This window comes from Mesocricetus auratus, unplaced genomic scaffold (assembly GCF_017639785.1).
Source record: "Mesocricetus auratus isolate SY011 unplaced genomic scaffold, BCM_Maur_2.0 Super-Scaffold_100007, whole genome shotgun sequence".
NCBI classification, from domain to species: Eukaryota; Metazoa; Chordata; class Mammalia; order Rodentia; family Cricetidae; genus Mesocricetus; species Mesocricetus auratus.
This window is the reverse complement of record NW_024429191.1, coordinates 52,811,802-52,831,406: the sequence shown is the minus strand read 5'-3', so window position 1 is coordinate 52,831,406 and position 19,605 is coordinate 52,811,802. Positions and strand designations below refer to the sequence as shown.

General features: G+C 39.4%; 1 protein-coding gene across 1 annotated transcript; it reads left to right on the top strand.

Moving 5' to 3' along the window:
• Nucleotides 1–18,310: 18,310 nt before the first annotated feature.
• Nucleotides 18,311–19,249, top strand: LOC121141161 (olfactory receptor 1A1-like). Its single transcript, XM_040748011.1, has one exon. It carries the CDS (start codon nt 18,311–18,313, stop codon nt 19,247–19,249), a length of 939 nt encoding a protein of 312 aa, XP_040603945.1.
• The last annotated feature ends 356 nt before the right edge of the window (nt 19,250–19,605 follow it).

Genomic DNA, 19,605 nt, shown 5'->3' with positions numbered 1-19,605 from the left:
AAAATTCTGCATTTTATAGAATATACAATAGATTATTGTCAAGTGGGACCATTAAATGTATTGTAGAATGCTGTCACTTCCAGCTTAATAACTATGCCTTAGTCACTACATCCCCAAGATCTCTTCCTGGACTCTTCCTCCCCTCTGTTCTACATGCATTAAATTATAATAGAATACACATAAACATGTGCAGTTGTGTACCAGTTATAAAATTAAATAATTTAAACTAAATTACTGAATCCTTAGAAAATATTCATAATAATGTCACACATCAGAGTCTATGGAATATTACCAGCACAGTAAAAGAGAATATGCTGCCTCAAATACCCTTACAAGATACAGTAAGCCATACAATATACAAGGACAAGAGCAAAATGAAGGCAAGCAGGAAATGCAAAAATATTTAAAGTAAAAATGAATCTCAGCATCAGAAAACTAACGAAAATATTTCTTATTTATATCCAACAGTTTGTGTACATTCAAAGGATGAATTGGAACTGCTATCTCAGATCATGTACAAAGTTAATTCAGTATTTCCAAAGTCCTAAAATATGTGAGCTAAAACTGTGAAAGTCTTGAAAGTAAATACAAGCCTAAATTTTAAATAAATCAATGGTTTCTTAGACATGGCACCAAAATTCAAGTCATAGAATAACATGTCAGTAAAGAAAACATTAATCAAATTAAATTAAGTTTTGATTAAATTAAAACTTAATTTAAATTAGGATTTATTGAAATAATGAAAACATTTGTTCTTTGAAGAATAATCCCATTTTTTAAAAATATGAGACATGCTCTGTCTTCTAATCTCTACGTAGCCAAGGATGACCTAGAACTACTGATCCTTCTGCCTCTACCTCTTGAGTTCTGAGACTATAGGCATGTACCAATGTGCTCCCATTTAGGGAGTAGTGTTTAAAATTTTATCTAGAATATGTAAGCAACAGTTATAACCTGATAAAAGGAAAACAGCTAATTATGATATATTTTAAGCATTTTCCAGCATACACTTTCCCAAGCAACTTTCTTGAAACCATATGATGAGATGTATTTTTCTTTGAGTCTATGTAATTGTTTCCTAGAAGGCACAGCTGATTGTACTAATGTTTTCATATAGAAAACATTTACTGTGGACAACTACCAAGCAAAATTGTTTCAAGCAACAAACAAAAAGGAGAGTGAGGGGAACAAACATATGATGAGATGCCACTTTCCATCCTCTAGGTCATCAAGCCAGTCAATCAGGTAGAATCAACTGTATCAAGGATGAGAAAACTCTGAGGCCCTATGACCCTCTTGGTGGAATCTGAAACAGTGTGACCAATATGGAAAGTAATTTGACATTTCTCAAAAGGCTCCTCATAGGGTTATCTAGCCTAATTACACCAAAAAACCCTAAAATCTTGTACATAAATTTCTTAGCTTATTCATTATAGACAACAACTGGAAGCTGAACACAACCCAAATGCCTACCAGTTGTGACAGAATCCATGGTGAGACAGCAGTGCTCCCGGACTCTAGAGTACCCGTGTCACCAGTGCATGCGAGTTGGTGCTGTTCTGCGTCAGAGCTTGAGCTGCATCTTGAGGGCTCTCACTTCCAACAAGCTCCAGGTTGTGCTGATGCTGGGCAGGGAGGGTGTGGTCCCCTCCTCAGTCAGTCCTTGTTGTACAAAATGATCTGTTAAAGACTGACATCTGCAATGGGAGTCCAAACAACCACGTGCATTGCAAGGTTCTGGACTGGGCTCTGTTTGAACAAATGGCTCAAATGGAAAAGTTTGCAGGATATCCAGAGAAATTTGAATATGGGCCAGTGGTATCACAGAATAAAATTATAATTAATTAAAATAGCATTGAAAATGCTTTGAGGAGATATGTAAAAAGCTTCTTTTTAATATACAGACTGATTTTTTAGGGATGTAATACCACAGTAGCTATAGTTGGTTTTAACATACTTCAACACAAAAATGTCTTATAACCTATATATGATATAGGCAACATTAAATAGGTGTTCCAGAAGGAAGAACCTATTTTGTGAAATGAAAACTTAAGATATATTCCCCAAATTCAAATTTCAAAGTAAAAAAAAGTGACAAAAGGCGCTACAGTTATGAGAATCTAAAATTGTAAGGTCCAATCCAAGAATCTGAGAAACCCAGAAGGAAAAAACTAAGTAAAGTGCTGGAACCTGAAGCAATTTCTACTAAGATAGAATGATCCTGCATTTATAAATATAACCACTTTTCTAGATTTTACATGTAGTTTTAAAGATTAAGAATACCCATATATTTATGTATCTTGGAATTTTTTAGTGTCAAATATGTTCATTCATTGATCTCTATAACACTAGCAAGTGCCTCTTGAGAACATTCTAAGATATTGTCCGGAGTTCTTCATCTGGTTTGTCTTGTTTGACCTTTTATCTCTGTTTGCTTGCAAGGAACCTGGTGTTCAGAGATCTTGACTAAAGCACACAGTGAAACTTTCCCCAGACTTTAAAATTTGGATCTTTGCTTGGACTGTATCAAGTTGACTCTTCCCTCTTGTCTTTAGGTGAACTCAAATTAAAATATGATCATAATACTATTGCAATTTAATCACTAGACTTAATTCTTAAGTCTAACTTCAAAAAATAATGAGCTAATTATACCCCATTTCCTCACCATTATTCCATTCACTTGATCATTTATGACACTCTCTATATGGTAAAGTTGTTTTGTTCTGATGCCTTTCTAGAAATTTATTATTTCTATTATCTTTAAAGATTAGAATATAATTGCTTTCTTTTCACCTTCTCTACAAACCCTCCCATACATTCCACCTTGCTCTTTCAAGTCCATGAACTCTTTATTCATTAATGTTGTTACATTAATATATATTATATACATATATGTATATACACATATGCATATAAATATATATTATTAAATATGTAAATACAGCCTGCTCAGTCTGTATAGTGTTTCTTGCAATCATGCTTTCAGGGCTGACCATGTGGTATTGGATTACCAATTGGTGAGTTCTTCTCTGGGGAAGACTATTTCTCCTGCTATCAGCACTCCTTAGTTTCCTGTCTTAGTTCTTTGTCTATGTTGAAGCCTCCTAGGTTTTCATGTTCAGCTCATGTTTTGACAGTCATGTTGCCTTCTATTTCTTGATAGAAGTCCTGTTTCTTGTTCACAACTGTTTATTCATCCAGACTGAAAACACAATACGTACTTGTAACATGCTGTGTTTAAGAGACATACAGCATGCTCCTGAAACCTAGGATGCTAATGCAGCCAGAACATTGCAGCTCATCTGTGTATAAGGGGATGTTCACTCACTGCCATTGGTAACAGGTAAAGGCACAGATGGCAAAGGATAAGTGAGTATCTAAACAGATAAGAGAGACATGATGGTGTCTGCAATCTGAGAGGACAGCTCCTCCCCTGGACTAGGACAGAATATACTATACTACACTGAAAGCCTGGCTCTGCCAGACCTGAGAGATCAGGAGCAAAGAGAGGCCACCCCAACCAAGGAAGGGGGTATTTTAAGGAAGACTGAGCCATGTGTTCCTGACAGTGCCTTCAGGTGAGGCTTGAGTAGAGTAGGAAAAAATAACAAGGGACCTGAATGCAGCAGGTCCCTTTATGGACCCTGAGCCCAAAACTCCTAAATCTTAAATCCTCTCAGAAGCACTAGTAGACCTTGCTGTAAACCTGTGCTGAACAAGGAAGGTATGGTCTGTGAGTCATCTCAATGTCACACATGAGAAAACAATGGCACCTGGGTGTGATCTCTACTCTTTTTGATTCCAAATGGCATGCTGTGGTGTGCTATGCTTTAGACAGAACAATCGCCTTTCAGAGCCCATATCTGAACCAAAATCACGTCCTCTTTGGCAGCTGTTATTCAATGACAGGGTCTTTCTCTTCGAGGCATTTGTGGCTCCTCAAATGTCTTTAGGGATTGCTCAATCTAGCTGGTCTCCTAGGGTCCTGATCCTTATCTTTCCCATAAACAGTCCCACATCTGCTGTATGTGTACTGTTACTCAAATGCAATAATTTTAAGTTCCTTAGCTAGGAAGATTTTTGCCAGCTCATACCTGGACATCATGTTGGGACATTGCTACTCACTTTCCTTGTATGTGGGAATCTCCTTCAGCAACCTCTATTCCATTCCTTCATTAAACTCGTATCCGTTCCCAAAGACCCCCCAAGCCTTCCTGGGAGTATTTGGCACGTCTGTAACGAAATTCAATTGCCTCTATTTTAATACAACAATAATTTTCCACTATAATTGCTAACTCCAGCTTTACCACCACACAAAAGGCCAACACCTGCCGCTTTCTCTAGCACAGTGGTTCTCCAGTACCTGAGCTAATGTCAGGAACAAAGAGATGGTCAGTATGAGTATGAGCCCAGAAGCCATGAACATTGGGCATACACAACTATGCTCCTCCCTCTGCACTCAGAAACTGGGGAACATCACAGTATAAGACACAGAAAGTCAGTGCCTCTGTCTTCATGAGGAAGCATTCCGGGAGCGATTGTGCACTTGTCAGAGATTTCAACCTCTCTTCTGTCTGCAGTTGTGTTCAATGGACCAAGTACAGGCTTGCCTTGATGCAGATGCTAGTATATAGGATTCACCCGAGAGGAAGAAACTCCTCAGGTAAAGCACATACCCTTTCCCCCTAGAATACCCTCATTTCTGAATGTATGCTTTAAGGTGAGAGTATGACACTTGCAGTGACTCTGAAAGATGCACCCAGGATTTCCTCTATTTGAAGGGAAAGGTTTCTTTTTCCTGCCTGCCTTCCTGCCCACAAGAATGGCTCTATCTCACTCCATGTCCCTTGTTCTCAAACCCTTCACTGGCCACACCAGCCTCCAGGGCTATCTCCACCTGCTCTCCCTGCAGCCTGTTTTCTGGATCCGTCCACTAAAGTGTTTGTTGACTGCACTGACTTCCAGGGAATCCTGCCTTTTGCTTGGGAAGATTTTAAATGTATTCTACCTTTCCTCCCAAGCACTGTGGTTGTCAAGGCTAGGCTATGCTTCCACTGTCCTGTGATCATATCTGCCCCCTCTACTTGCTCTTTAGAGATGGTAAGCAAACCTTATTTACATTTTCCCCAGGACCTGACATTCTACCTCTGTGGTGGTGAACAGGGGTCCTTTAAGGATGGTGTACCTACCCAGATGTGAGCTCACCATACTGCCTGTGTCTGTTTCAGCCACCATTGCAATGACCTGTGGCCTCTTCTTCAGTTCTGTGTTAAATGATGTAACATGAAAAGTTCCCTGAGACGCTGAGGCTGCTGTTTCTCTTTCAAGTGGAGTCTAATTATATCACATTGTGAAGCTTCTCTTGGTGCCCAAGGAAGCCATGCACATCCCATGCAGATTGAGCTCTGTTCTTCAACATCAGGACCCAGTAATATTACATGAAGAGTTCCAGCCCTGAGCTATCAGAAATCTTACCCGTCTATTTCCCAGAAGAACCAGTGTGAGACTCCATCTCTTGTGGGAAACTAAAGCTTAGCAATTGCATCAGGACCCACACATTCCCTTAGGGGCAATTTCATGAAAAGGGGAGTGATGTGGTCCAGTAGCATTGGACATCTTCCAAGAAAATTCATTAACTCTTTGTTTCTTGGACTGAACTAGAGAAAGTTATCCATGCAACTAAATGAAGTCTCCTTTGGTCTATGACCTTTTACAGAACTCCCTTAAAGTAAATCATGAGCTTCTGTCGAAATTGTTTCATTCTCTGTGTTTCTTGAGATAATATAATGTATATGTATAAATGGATATTTGTGTACATATATGTATATATGAAATAATCATTCTCCCTTCAAAGTGTATTTTTCCTCAAGATTGGTGGAAACATGCCAAGAGACAAAGCAGTCATTCTGAAGGCTCTTATCTCCTACATCTTGGATAAGAGAACAACAAAATAATGACACTAATATATCATAACTAAGTAAATATAATGAAGGTAAGTATATCACACTGGCATATGTGGATGAATGAAGACAGAGGAAGGTGAAGGCAGAAAATGAAAAAAAAACAAGAAAGAATGTTCATTCTTAGGATAGAATTCAGCCAGTAAATTTGAAATTAGAAAAAGCAATATTGGTGAAATACCATAACAATTGTTTCCTTACAAACTGTTCATTTATTATAATAGAAAAGTAGCATCTACCAATTCATCTTTCTGTATATGTTACTCTTTTTAAATGATCAAAATTAAATCATTACATTTGGACAAATCATGTGTCTTCCTATGTGATGTATGTAAAGGACAACAAAGTGGTTTATCTGTATTCTTGGCCAAATGTATAGATAAACCTATACAAGATGCTGTTATAGGAGGTTTCAGGCTTTGTTCCCCAACAACAATAATGTCATAACAACCCACCAGAAGAAATCACTCCTACACATGTCCTGCTGTGTAAAGTATGGTCTCTCCTCCCAATGCAGCCTCAGGTATATATCTCAATGAACAAGAGACAGTGAAGGAGATGGGGATGGTATGGAGGTGAACCACCACAGCTGTGAGCACTTGACTGAAGACTTCTCTTCAAAGCAGACTGATTCTCTCCCATAGTGAGCATGAGGCCCAAGACAGCAAAGAAGCTACAGAGCAACCAAGACAACCCAGAGACTAGAAACTTCTCAGTGCTGCACTCCAGTGCCTAGGTGTCCCTTTCCTTATCACAGAGTCTCGTGTCCTTCCCAGTTCCCTTCTGTAATCACAACACTGGGAGGACTAAGCACTGAAATGCATTAGGGCCTCACAATGAGATCCAGCCTAGATTCTTGATCCATTTGTCTGTACAGAGGAATGAGTGACCTTCCACATGCCTTGGGGATTACTGGTTCTCCCTGTATGCTCCTAAAAGGTCACTTCAACATGGCAGTTTTCAGTGTGTCATTTCCCTGCATAAATCCCCAGGACATCAAGAAGAGCCTGCTAACATCAAACCTTCAGGTCATTGTTGTCTTCACGGCTAATAAGTGCTGCAGCAGCCAGACACCCAGCACTGTGCCTCCTCCTGCGCTTTATCGTGAGGGACCTCTGATGACCCTTAGAGTAATCTGGTTGCTGTGCTTGGTGTTGCTTTTGAACCAGTCCTCCAAGAAAGAGCTCATCCCTGTCATACACTCGCTTCCAAACACCCTGATCCCATCATTCCATTTTAAAAGTTTCATTTCTAGCTGTTCAAGTAGAGTTTAAGGGTAGAAGCTCAGTCTACCGTCTCAACAAGCCAGGATCAGTCACCCAGACACCAATTAAAGATATGACTAGGTGAGGTAGCACACACACAAGAAATATGGGTTATGGAAAAATGTATCAGTGTGTAGGATGAAGTACAAATAAGGTGACCCAGTGACCCCAGTCCATCCGAGAGGTACTGATGTGAGCTTAAATTTAAGAAGAGGAAGAACTGGGGTGGGAAAACAAGAGGTTATATAATTTAGCAATCCTGGTCAAGGTGTGGTCCTGCCCATCACTTGCCCAGCTCTTGTTCTGCATGGTGATACCATAAATTGTTTATTTGTTAACTGCTGTCATAGCCCAAGATGATCAGTTTTGTTCCTATAACATCATCTTTAGCCTTCATTTATCTATTGATAATCAAGAACAAACCACTAACTTCTTCATGTAACATGATAAATAGCATGTTATTTTCCTAGATGGAGAGATACCTCAGTCAATAAAGTACTGGCCATTCAAACAGGAGGTCATGAGTTCATTCCCCCAAATCTCCAATTTTTAAATATACAAGCGCAGGCACACATTGTGTAGCTTGTTGGCCAGCCAGCCTAATCTACTTGATAAGCTACAGCCCAGTGACAGATCTTGTCTCAAAAGGCAAAGCGCTCATTTTTGGTCACAGGATGCAGAAAAGTCCAGATGCAAATGAGGAGGAAACTTTGTTTCCCCTAACTAACCCTCACAGGGAATGGAACCTGCTTTCTGCTGGAGAACTGTCATTAACAGTCTCATTCAGTTGTGGAAGTTGCATGTGACATTAATAACTAGTTAGCAAGATGTGCCCACTGGTGTACTAGTGGTAAGTCCATTGTGAGGGTAACCAACAACTTTCTGAATGGATCTGAGGCCCGCTATACCAGATAGAATTCATATCTGCTACCGTGGACCATAAACTGAAATTCATTACTGGGTGACTGCTATATGTGAATAAAAACATTTTAAAGAAAACCAAGTTGGATGGCTCCTGAGGAACACACAGCAGATGGCCAAGCCTAGTCCTTGAGAATTCCTCAAAGCAGGGACCTTTGCATGGAGTCCAGTAACACAGGGGAACAGTGAGGCCTTTCAGTCTCTGTAAAGTTAATTTACTCTCCACTGCAGCTGTGCTTCTGTATGATGATCCTTTCTGTTCTGTTAAAGCTGCAATTTCTCTTTGGCATTGCTCCTTGGCATGAGCCTCTGTTTCTTAGTATTTCCTTTCAGGAACACATTTGGATTCTGTCTGTGTGCTCATTTGTTTTGTGAAGTGTAAATTCTGACTGAATTGTGTATTTAAGCCTTTTCTATGCTTCTTAAATATGGTATTCTGTTTCCAGACTGATTTAATTTTTCCTGAGGTTTGTTCAGTTCTTCGTTACTCTTAGACACTCATGTGACTGGACTCAGACTCAGAAGTGGAAACCCTCAGTGATGAAAGTCCATGTCTCTTGCCTGTTCCTGGTGTTTTTCTTTGACTACCTTCATTCTCCTTGATCAAAAGTTAAGCATACTCTGCAGTCTCCTCCTTGTTATTCTTAGTATGTTGTTTCTTCAGAACAATATGTTAGCATTTGTGTTGCAAGACATGTGGAGTAATAAGATGCTGAGTCTTGGGAGCTTTGGTCCTGGACTTCTTAACCTGTTGAGTGAAGCATTTTCCTTGCCAGCCGCTTTGGTTTTTCCCCACCAGTCGCCTGGGCTCTGCCACGTTGTAGTACCCAAATAACACACAAGATGCTGTATTAATTATGAAGCTGTTGGCCTTGCTTGTTTCCTATTGGCTATCTCTGACTTACGTATTTACTCCATAATTGCTAATCTAAGTATTCCTCTTACTGGAGAAAGGGTCCAGACTTCTTACCCCTATGGCAGCTACATTGTGACTCTCTGTGTTTCTCCTTCCCAGAGTCCTCCTGGACTCTTAGTCCCACCTATCTTGCTTCCCTATTGTCCAACAGTGCTTTATTGACGTATACACAGGACTTCCCCATCATTTTCTCTTTTCTGTCTAAACAAAAAGAAAAGTCTTAACTTTAACATAGTCAAACTATATATAACTGAACAGCTATCAAGCAAGAACACAGTTACAACATTTTGTCTATCAACATTCAGCAATATTTAAAGAAAATATCATCCATTCAATCCCTGTGAGTCCAAAGTTCTATATGTAGCTTATCTTTTATCATAACTAAGGAAAACTATGATGATAACTATCTGTCTTCAACTCCATCAAAGACTACAGAAGGATAATATATAAACACTAGGATTGCAGGACACAGAAAGTCTCGTAGACTCTTCCATGAATCAGGAACCCTGAAGGACTGTTTGAGTTCAGCAGTCACTTTCCTGTGGGTCCTACATATCCAGCTTATACAGCAACAGTCAAGCAGTCCAGGCAAGAGCAGTTTCTTGCCCAAATGGGTAATCTTGCCTTGAAAGCAAACTCCATAACAAGTTTCTTCGATGCCCATCTTCCTCTCAGATGTAATTGATGTGCCAGGAGCAGACATTTCTCATTGCCAAGAAAATCCTAAACCATTTTAAATGACATTTCCTGAAGGTCTTTGAAAGGTTTGAATACTGTCTATCTATCTCAAATATATTTCTGTATATGTAGAAAACCTAACTAACCTAACTATAAGTTCTGACTATTATAAGTAACTGTCTATAGTCTGTATTTAATTATGCATTACGTTTTAAAAGATCAGTATAAGCACAATAGTTAATCAAGAGGAGAAATATACACATCACAAATTGACCTTGAATTTGTATCAATAAATGAAAAACCATACCAAATATTCATTTCCATACCATAATTCCCTTTTTCCTTTAAAAAGAGATTGGTTGTGATCATTAACCAATTATAAGCAACCCCATTTAAATGAAAATAAAGATTTATAAACAATATGGTGATTTGGACGTCGCTTATTCCAAACTGCTTCCTGCTAGATGGGGGCGCTCTTCATACCATGGGGACCATGACAAAACTCAGAAACCTGTATAAGTCATTAATTTCGTTTTTTTAAGGCTGCATCATCTTAGCTGTTTTAGATGTGGAATCACTTGGGCCACTGCTTCCGGGGGTCTTGGTTCATCAAACCATAGAAGCCTGGAAGGAATCCACAGATTTCCATTTTCTGTGGAAACATAAACAAAAATTCTTTTCCCAAGTAACTGGTCCTTATATTTAAAGTTAGAAGTCAAAGCAGATAAATTTAGGTTTAGATGGGATAGATGTTTGATACACTTTGTTCACTGACACAAGTTAGTTTTGTTTTAAGTTTAAATATCCTTTTAAGACAAAAAGGGGAATTGTAGACACATCCCATAAACCATTTCTGTTTCTAAAATGCATTCAATGACAAAGAAAATTACATTTAGTCTCCCACACCTGAAGGAAAACTTCCAAGAATACACACACACACACACACACACACACACACACACACACACACACACACACATATTTTCTGTTTTGGGAGGAGCAGATGGTCAGGATTCTGTGCATCAGCCAATGAAACCCGAGTTCTGTGTCCACAAAAAACACTGGTAAGTATTGTAAGATTAAAGCATCATTTTTCTCTGTGCCACAAAATAATCCTTTCCCTTTCATGGGTACCCAGGAGATAAAACACAGGAAAGACCATGAGAAGAATGCCGACATCCCTAAATGTGTTTATCAAGAAGGAAACATTGATCATGGGATACCATGCTGTCTGTGGCTGGTAGTTCATGGACCAGATAGAGGACCACAATCTAGATACAAAACAACTAGCATGTTGTGATCTCTTATATATCTATAGGAAAATACCATTCAAAATTTTCCAGAATTGATATAGGATGTAGAGATCTGTCACATGACTATTAGAAAAATAGGAGAATACATAGTAAATTTTATACAGATCTATATACAAATAATGAAATAATAAGGGAGCTGGCATTTTGGCTCAGTGTTAGAGAACTTCTACAGCAAGTGCAGGGCCTTGAATGAAATGAAAGTGGTAAAATAAGTTAATAAATCCTAAGTGTGAACTGTGTACTATTTTAAGAATGCATATAATTTAAAAATACGTGCTATTTTAAGAATTGCATACAATGCATTCAATTATTTAACTTCATGAGAATGTGTTTATTCTTATTACTGTTTCCATCACAGTGGTATATAAATAAGCAGATGTTGGCCGAAGGCAGCTATGATCAATATGTGCCAAAGTCAGCAATTGGTGAGCCAGCCTAGGCTCACCGCATTCACCACCACTTTCTTCAGAAGGCAGAGACCTCTCTGCCACAGGAGGTGTTAAGTCACAAGACAACAGCCATTATTAGGGCTCCTAAGATGGTGACACATGTATAAAGTGGTCTAGGAGTCTGTAGACTCTTTCCATCCCTTAGAATCTGGTGAATCTGGAGATCTGCCGTCAGCATGTCACACTAAAGAAAGCACAGCTGCATTCTAACACCTCTCTGGTCAAATCCTGGTGCAACCATGAACTGTGATTCTTTCTTTGAGACACTGAACAGAAGAAAGACTACATATAGGCTTGCAGGAATACCAGTTCGCAATTATACCAGGGTCCTTGCAACTCCAAAGCAGTGGTCCCTAACAGAGTCTCAATAGAAGAGGTAGGGAAATCCCACAAGAGTTGCTGGAATAGGTCAGCCCAGAGCTTGAACCTTGGAGACACTCTCCAGGAAACTCCAAATCACTCCTGAGAGGCGTTGTGTCCCCTAAGGGCACATGCAGAGTAGTTTCCATGAGGCCCAACAATTACTGTGGCTTAGATCTGAATGAAGACCCGAGAGTGTTGGTTCAGGAGACTTTATAACCTGCTGGTAAGTTCCCAGTCTTATTGCTAAGATCCACTTGGCTGTAGTTTAAAAGGTCCTTCCTTAGGCTCCATCCAGGACAGCATCTGTTCCTTCTTCTTATGGTCCAGAAACTGGGAGCTCGTTCCTATCCATCCATCCCATTCTTATCTTTCCCATCTAAACAGAGCATCAGGATGCTGCTCTGAGTATTCCTGGATCCAGGACCACACTAGTGGCTGCCTGCAAAGTTCTACTTGTGGAACAGGAGTGAAGGCCACAGGGTCAGGATGTTTTATGACAATGTCTCTTGACTTCAGGTAGGTCTGAGGACATTGGAGAGAGAGTACTTATAACAGCTTGGTCTAGCCACAAACAGCAGCAGTTGTGCCATGAACATGTTCTTTCTGGACCCCCAAAAAGTTCCCACAAGGAAAATAGAATCATCTTGTCCTTTTATCACATCAAGGGTGATATGGAGAGCTTAGAGGGATACAAATCTCAGCCTGGCTCTAAAACCTAAGTTCTGATGATCCAATAGACAAAAGGCAGACTGAGAATTCCTGCTCTGATCACATGTTTCCTGGGGCTTTGTCTGAATCCAGGGCTGGGAAGGGCTGTTATGGTTTGGTTACCTAATTCTAAGAAATTTCTACCTCCTGAACTGTGTTGCATGTGTGTTGTGTGTCATGGACATGTGCAGCCCAGCTGTGCAAATGCAGGGCCATACGAGAGGAACTACAAAGATGTGTTTGCTCCAACTATTTGGAACTTGGCAGTGGTTAAAGCCTTTGCTGAGTCAAAGACTCAAGGAGTGGGACTACTACTAAAATCTGAAGACATTTGAAGCATGTTTCTTTGACCTTGTCTCTCATACCCAGGTGAGAAGGGCAGGCAATTTGTCTCACCTTTCCTTGCAAAATTGTCCTCAGCACTGTAGAACATGTCAAAGCCCAAATACTCTCCATGGTGAGCTGTGTGTGAGACTGATGCCTTCCGGGAAACTCAGGCCTGTTCTTGTTGATGCATGTCTCTTCCTTTTCCTCAACAGTACAAGGCTCATTTTGCTTCTTGTACAGAAGTCATCTTTTTACCCTCCCTGACAGAACTCTAAGACCTGGCATCATGGACCTCCATGCCTTAGCTCCCACACTCACAAACCATTCTTCTCTTATTTTCTGTATTTTTTTAATCTGTTGATTATACAAACCTTTTGGGTTGCAACTTTTCCTTATGTTCTTCAACTGTATCTTTTCAAGAACAAATTATTATATTTATAATATTTTAGGCATTAATTTTGTCACTTCATTATCAATGAAATCTTCAGTATAAAAGTAATGTGGGTTCACCAACACATGACCACTAGGATATTGATCCATTTGTTAATCCCTTTTCTCTCAGTCACTGTTTTTTCACATTTTCAATACAAACTTTCTCAGCTGAGTTCTGTGGTCTTTTAATGCAGCCTCTAAAAACTTAAACACACCTAGAATCCTTTGAATGGGCATGGCCTTGCCATCCAAGATGTTAATCTGAAAGAGACTGCTCCCACAGTAATTCAGGAAAAAGTAGTTAAAAAGCTGATGTTTCCAACTTTTCAACTGTACTTTAAAAAATAATCACACAGTTTTTGCAATGGACTGTCTATCAAAATGTTGTCATATACATTAGCCACTTAGTGTATATCATCAAATACTTATATTTACATTAAATAAAGGACTGAATATCTCCTTTAAGAAAGGGTTAGTGGGAACTATAGCCAGTGTGCTAATAGTTATAAATAGCAAGTTCCTGAATAATGTCCTTGCATTAGTTCAAAACCCTCCACAAGACAAACTCACAGACTTCTTTTCCATGCTGTTTCCTTCTTAGTCCTCAGCCTCATCTGTGCCACTGCCTCTCGATTGGTTGATGTTACCATCTACAGTCTAAATGTCTGTCCTCGAGGCTTTCTCTACATTAAGAAAATTGGACTTAATCTATGAGTTAATGGTTGGAGTGAGCTAGTTGGAAAAAAAGCTCTGTCATGTATGCAATCACACCTGCATGTTATAAGCACATTTTTAGTTCTGTAAAGAGCCACTTCTGGACCAAAGAAGGTTCACTGAAAGATGTAGAGGCTACAATGTGCTCATTAGTCAGTAGGTAGGACATGCAGCTATAATACTTTGGAGCAGGCAAATAAGTTGATTGAGTGAAATAGCCAAGAAAACAAAGAAAATAAGAATGAAATTAGGTTGATACATGGATACTTTTTCCCTTGGGAGAAAAAGGACAAGATAGAGGCAGACATATGGGAATGGTGTGCATCAGAAACATATTAAGAAATTGTCCTTTATGGGATAGGATAATCAATGATGAGTCCAGTACTCATGTGGGTATCATGCTGGGCTTTGTGAGTAGGAGAGGTGTGGATCGACTTCCATAGGTAATAGCGATGCTTGATGAAGGCTACTTACTTGGGATCTGGCCTCAAGAATACTAATTCCACGTCTGTGTGATTTCTCCACTACCCTTTGGAAGTACTGGGAGAAGAAAGTGGAAGAATGGGATGCTGTCTGAGGGTGACATATTTGGGGAAGAGGACATAATCAACCCAGTGTCTGGAAGGCAGTTGTGAAGGTGGCATGACTTGATGGCATAACCTGAGGTACAACAAAGCTATAAACCATCACGATCGCAAATTACCAATTCACAATTACTACGAATTATGACTTGAAGATGAGGTTTACAGGAACTTATTAATCTGGGTGAAGATTTAGATAATTAAATGATGTTAGCCAAAGATCATTCAATCTGTCCTCATTCCTTTCACCCAAGTCTTCCTCACATTGATCCTGTCTCACTTGACATGATTCAGGATCCTGGACCTCTCTTCACCTGTGAATACAAACACTTCACTTTCTACTTCTCACAAAGAATCCTTTCTCTGTTTCCTAGCTTCCATGAAATATTGTCTTGAGCCACCATCTTCATGGCCACACTCTGAACTAACTCATCACCAACAGGTAATAACTTTATTTGAAATCCAATTCGTTATTTACAAAGTTGGTGTTAAAAATGCTAGAACATCTGGAGAGTACCGTGTCAAAGACCCATATGGCTTTAGTAGCTTGAATATTATTTCATATTTGATCCAGTTATTATATTTGATTTGTTTTTCAGAAAAGGTATCTCATGTAGCCAGATTGGCCTCAAAATCTCAATCCTCCTGCTTCAAATTTTTCAGTTCTGGGATTACAGAAATGCTGTTACAATATAAAGCCTGTTCTAATCTTTCAAAGCAGTTATTAAAATACATCTGAAATTGTCTTTGCTTCTGTCCCAAATTTTATTTTTCTGCCTCTCACTCCTACTTCTCTTATTAGAAGTACCTTCCTACTCAGACATTATACTTTGCTGCACACCAATATATTATTTTATGTTAAAATTTATTAAAGAGAAGGCATACTTTCCTTATTCATTCTCCATGGGCAGATGACTTCTAACTTTCTCATGTAGCTGTTACAACCTGCAACTCTCTACATGGCAAGGCTTCCTAGGAGCTGTCGAAGTGTTGTTGAGATGAAGGTATATACATTCCAGAGTGAGAGAGAAGGATCTGGTTTGATTATTTTACACACAGAAATCCAGTTTTTGTTAGCACTGTTTACTGGAAAGTCTCTTTTCTCCAGCGTGTATAAACTGACTTCTTTGCAAAAAGTTAAGTGGCTGTAGTTGCATGAATTTATATCTGGGTGCCCAGTTCTGTTCCATTCATTTATGCGTCTGATTTTTGACAGTATTGTATTGATTTCTATGGTTCAGTGGTATAACTTGAAATAAGATATGGTGATACCTCCAACAAAACACTTACAGCCAATAATTCCTTAATAATGAGGGTCCTTGTGTTTTCATATGAATTTTTGGATTATTTTTTATTTATGTGAAGAATGGAGGTACACGTGTGATTGTCAGTCTACTGAGTCTGACGACTGCTTTGTGATGATCATTTTAAAATATTAAATCTTATGCTCCATGACTTGCAAGGTATTTCCATCTTTTAGTGTCTTTTTCATTAATTTCTTTAGTGTTTTAAAAACTTCTTAATAGTTGTCTTTTTCTCCTTTAGCTAGATTTATTCCAAAGTATTTTACTTTGCTTGGATTTATTGTGAATGGGATTCACCCTAGATATCTATCTTTCTCAGTATATTAGTCACTGGTATACAAGTAGGATACTGATTTTATAAAGTTAATTTTGTATCCTGTTACTTTGTTTAAAGTTTGTTAGCTATAGGAACTTTCTGGTAGACTCTTTAGGGTCTCTTATGTATAGAGTCATATAATCTACAAATGAGGATACTTGGATTTCTTCTTTCATATTTTTATACCATTTGATCTTGTCTTATTGCTCTAGCTAAGACTACAAGCACTTTGTTGAAAAGGGTGGAGGAATAATCATTACTTAACTTTTTTTTCGAGACAGGGTTTCTGTGTATTGTTTTGGAGGCTGTCCTGGAACTTGCTCTGTAGACCAGGCTGGCCTCAAACTCACAGAGATCCACCTGCCTCTGCCTCCAGAGTGTTGGGATTGAAGGCATGCACCACTAATGCCAGGAAATTACTTAACTTTTTAATAGTAGCAACTTTAGAAAAATTAGTGGACTACATAAGATATCTAAGATGACATTAGCAAATTGATCACAATCTGTTAAATGACTTTTTAAAGAGTAAGAAATCATTTTTCTTTATGTAAGAATGCAAGGGTGTGTGTGTGTGTGTGTGTGTGTGTGTGTGTGTGTGTGTGTGTGTGTGTGTGTTGGAGACCTCTCCTGTATGGGACAGCTAGTGATGCAAAATCATCTCATGTGATCAAATCATCCGGGGATTTCAGCATCTTCAACATTTCCAAACTTTTAGTACTGGAGTGTGGAGAAAACTCTCAAGTAGAGAATATAATTGGATTGATTAAAACTCAGTCACATGATTGCACCTCACTGCATGGGAGACTGGTAGATGTAATTGGAGTTGTTGATAAAGAAGAGAATAATATGGATATGACCAAACAGCCAATAGTCTCTGTCATAATCAATGCCCGAGAGCAAAAGATAAGGGAAATTGGAGGAGACCGCTGAATCAGTTAAAGAAATATTACAACATTTCCAGTAGAAAAATATGATGATATATCCCACTAAAGTTTATAAGTTATAAGAAAATTAAAGTCTGTAAGTTATAAGTTAAAACAACAGAAATAGAGTGGAGAGTTTGTGAAGCAGTGGTGGTAGCAAAAGAAATAACGAAGAACAGGAAGAGAAGACTAGAGAGAAAGCATGAAGTGTGTGTAATTGAGAAGCTGCCAAAGGGAAATGTGTGAAGCAGACAGAGAAAGTCTACTTTGTGAATGGGAGAGCTGGGAGGAACATTCACTGGACTTTTGCTGGTAGGACTTGAATTCAGTGATTCTTATGACTTACAGTCTCCCCATGGCATTGTATTCAATCTATGCACTGGGGTATGAGATCACTCTGTATTCGGTCAATGACAATGACAAATAATAGGCTAGCTTTTCCAAAGGAACATTTGGATTGACATACATGATTGAATCTTCCAAAAGCCTGTCTTTCTTTATGATGATTACTGAGATGAGTGTGATTCCAACCTTTCTCTTAAACTGTAAGGCTCTAGGAGACTATGTCCTATGTGTTGGATGAACAAGAAATAATTCATATTTGTCCCATACTTATGATTTTCCTCTGAGAGAAATCTATATATCTATATCATGCAATGCAAACTTTAATTATGAAATAATCTTTGATGATGCTGTGGTGGTGTTGGTAGAAAAAATGAATACGTTATACAGAGTCCTTTTTTTGTTTTTTGTTTTTTTTTACGAGACAGGGTTTCTCTGTTTTGGAGGCAGTTGGTCTAGCCTGGCCTTGAACTCACAGAGATCCGCCTGCCTCTGCCTCCCGAGTGCTGGGATTAAAGGCGTGCACCACCAATGCCCGGCCAGAGTCCTTATTTCTTAGGCATGATTAATTTTCATAGATAATTGATAATCTGTACAATTGATCAACAGGGATTCCTCCAAATTATGTTGTTCTGAATTTCATGGACTCAGATCTATCTATCTATCTATCTATCTATCTATCTATCTATCTATCTATCTATCTATCCATCTATCTGTTGGATATGGGGAGTGCTAACATGTAGCTAATAATTGTGATAATGGTTCTGGCTTCCTGTCCAATTTCATCTTGAAGGAGCCATGAGAGAAGAAAATGAGACATCGTCCACAGATTTCACTCTCCTGGGAGTTACCAGGCAGCAGGAGCAGGAATATTTTTTCTTCATCCTCTTCCTGTTCATCTATCCCATCACAGTGATTGGAAACACGCTCATCATCCTAGCCATTCACTCTGACACTCGCCTTCATAATCCTATGTACTTCTTCCTTGCCAACCTCTCCCTTGTTGACATCTTCTTCTCCTCTGTAACTATCCCCAAGATGTTGGCCAACCATCTATTAGGTAGCAAAGCCATCTCCTTTGAGGCATGTCTGGCACAGATGTATTTCATGATAGCACTGGGAAACACAGACAGCTATATACTAGCTGCAATGGCATATGACAGAGCTGTGGCCATCAGCCGCCCACTTCATTATGCAACAATTATGAGTTCACAACCTTGTGTCCTGCTGGTTGCTGGGTCCTGGGTGATTGGAAATGCCAATGCACTGCCCCACACCATACTCACAGCTCGCTTGTCCTTCTGTGGCAACAAGGATGTGGCCAACTTCTACTGTGACATCACTCCTTTGCTCCAGCTGTCCTGCTCTGACATTCGCGTCAACGTGAAGATGATGTACCTCGGGGTGGGGGTTTTCTCTGTGCCGCTGCTGTGCATCATCATCTCCTATGCTAGGGTCTTTTCCACAGTCTTACGGGTTCCATCCACCAAGGGCTTCCTCAGAGCCCTGTCCACCTGTGGCTCTCACCTGACAGTGGTGTCTTTGTACTATGGCACAGTCATGGGCATGTATTTCCGGCCCCTGAACAGTTACAGTCTGAAGCATGCATTGATAACTGTGATGTACACGGCAGTGACCCCAATGTTGAACCCTTTCATCTACAGCCTGAGGAACAGGGACATGAAGGCTGCGCTGAGGAAACTCTTCTGTCACAATGCCTCCTCATCCCCCATGTGAGACCACACCATGCAGACACCGTGGTTCCCCATCAGGAGCACTGGGAAAATCCAGCTCCAATATAACAACTTCAAGGAGCTACCTGTCATCTTTCCAGCTTGAAATTCTTTCTCTCAAGAGCCTTCAGATAGTCTGAGGGAGCATCTGATTTTGACACATTTCTGCCCTCTTGCAGCTTGAATAACACAATCTCATAATATGAGAACTAGTCCTCAGGGAAGAGTCTTCTTAGTCACTGTACATTTCAAAAGAAAAAAAAGAAAGAGGTTCAAAATTTTTAATGGTGAATGGTGGAGATAAGAATGACTGAGAACAAAGTATAATGGTACATATGTATGAAAATACCATAATAAAAA

Coding starts and splice junctions, on each gene's coding strand:
- LOC121141161 (XM_040748011.1), top strand. CDS start 18,311: ATGAGAGAAGAAAATGAGACATCGTCCACAGATTTCACTCTCCTGGGA.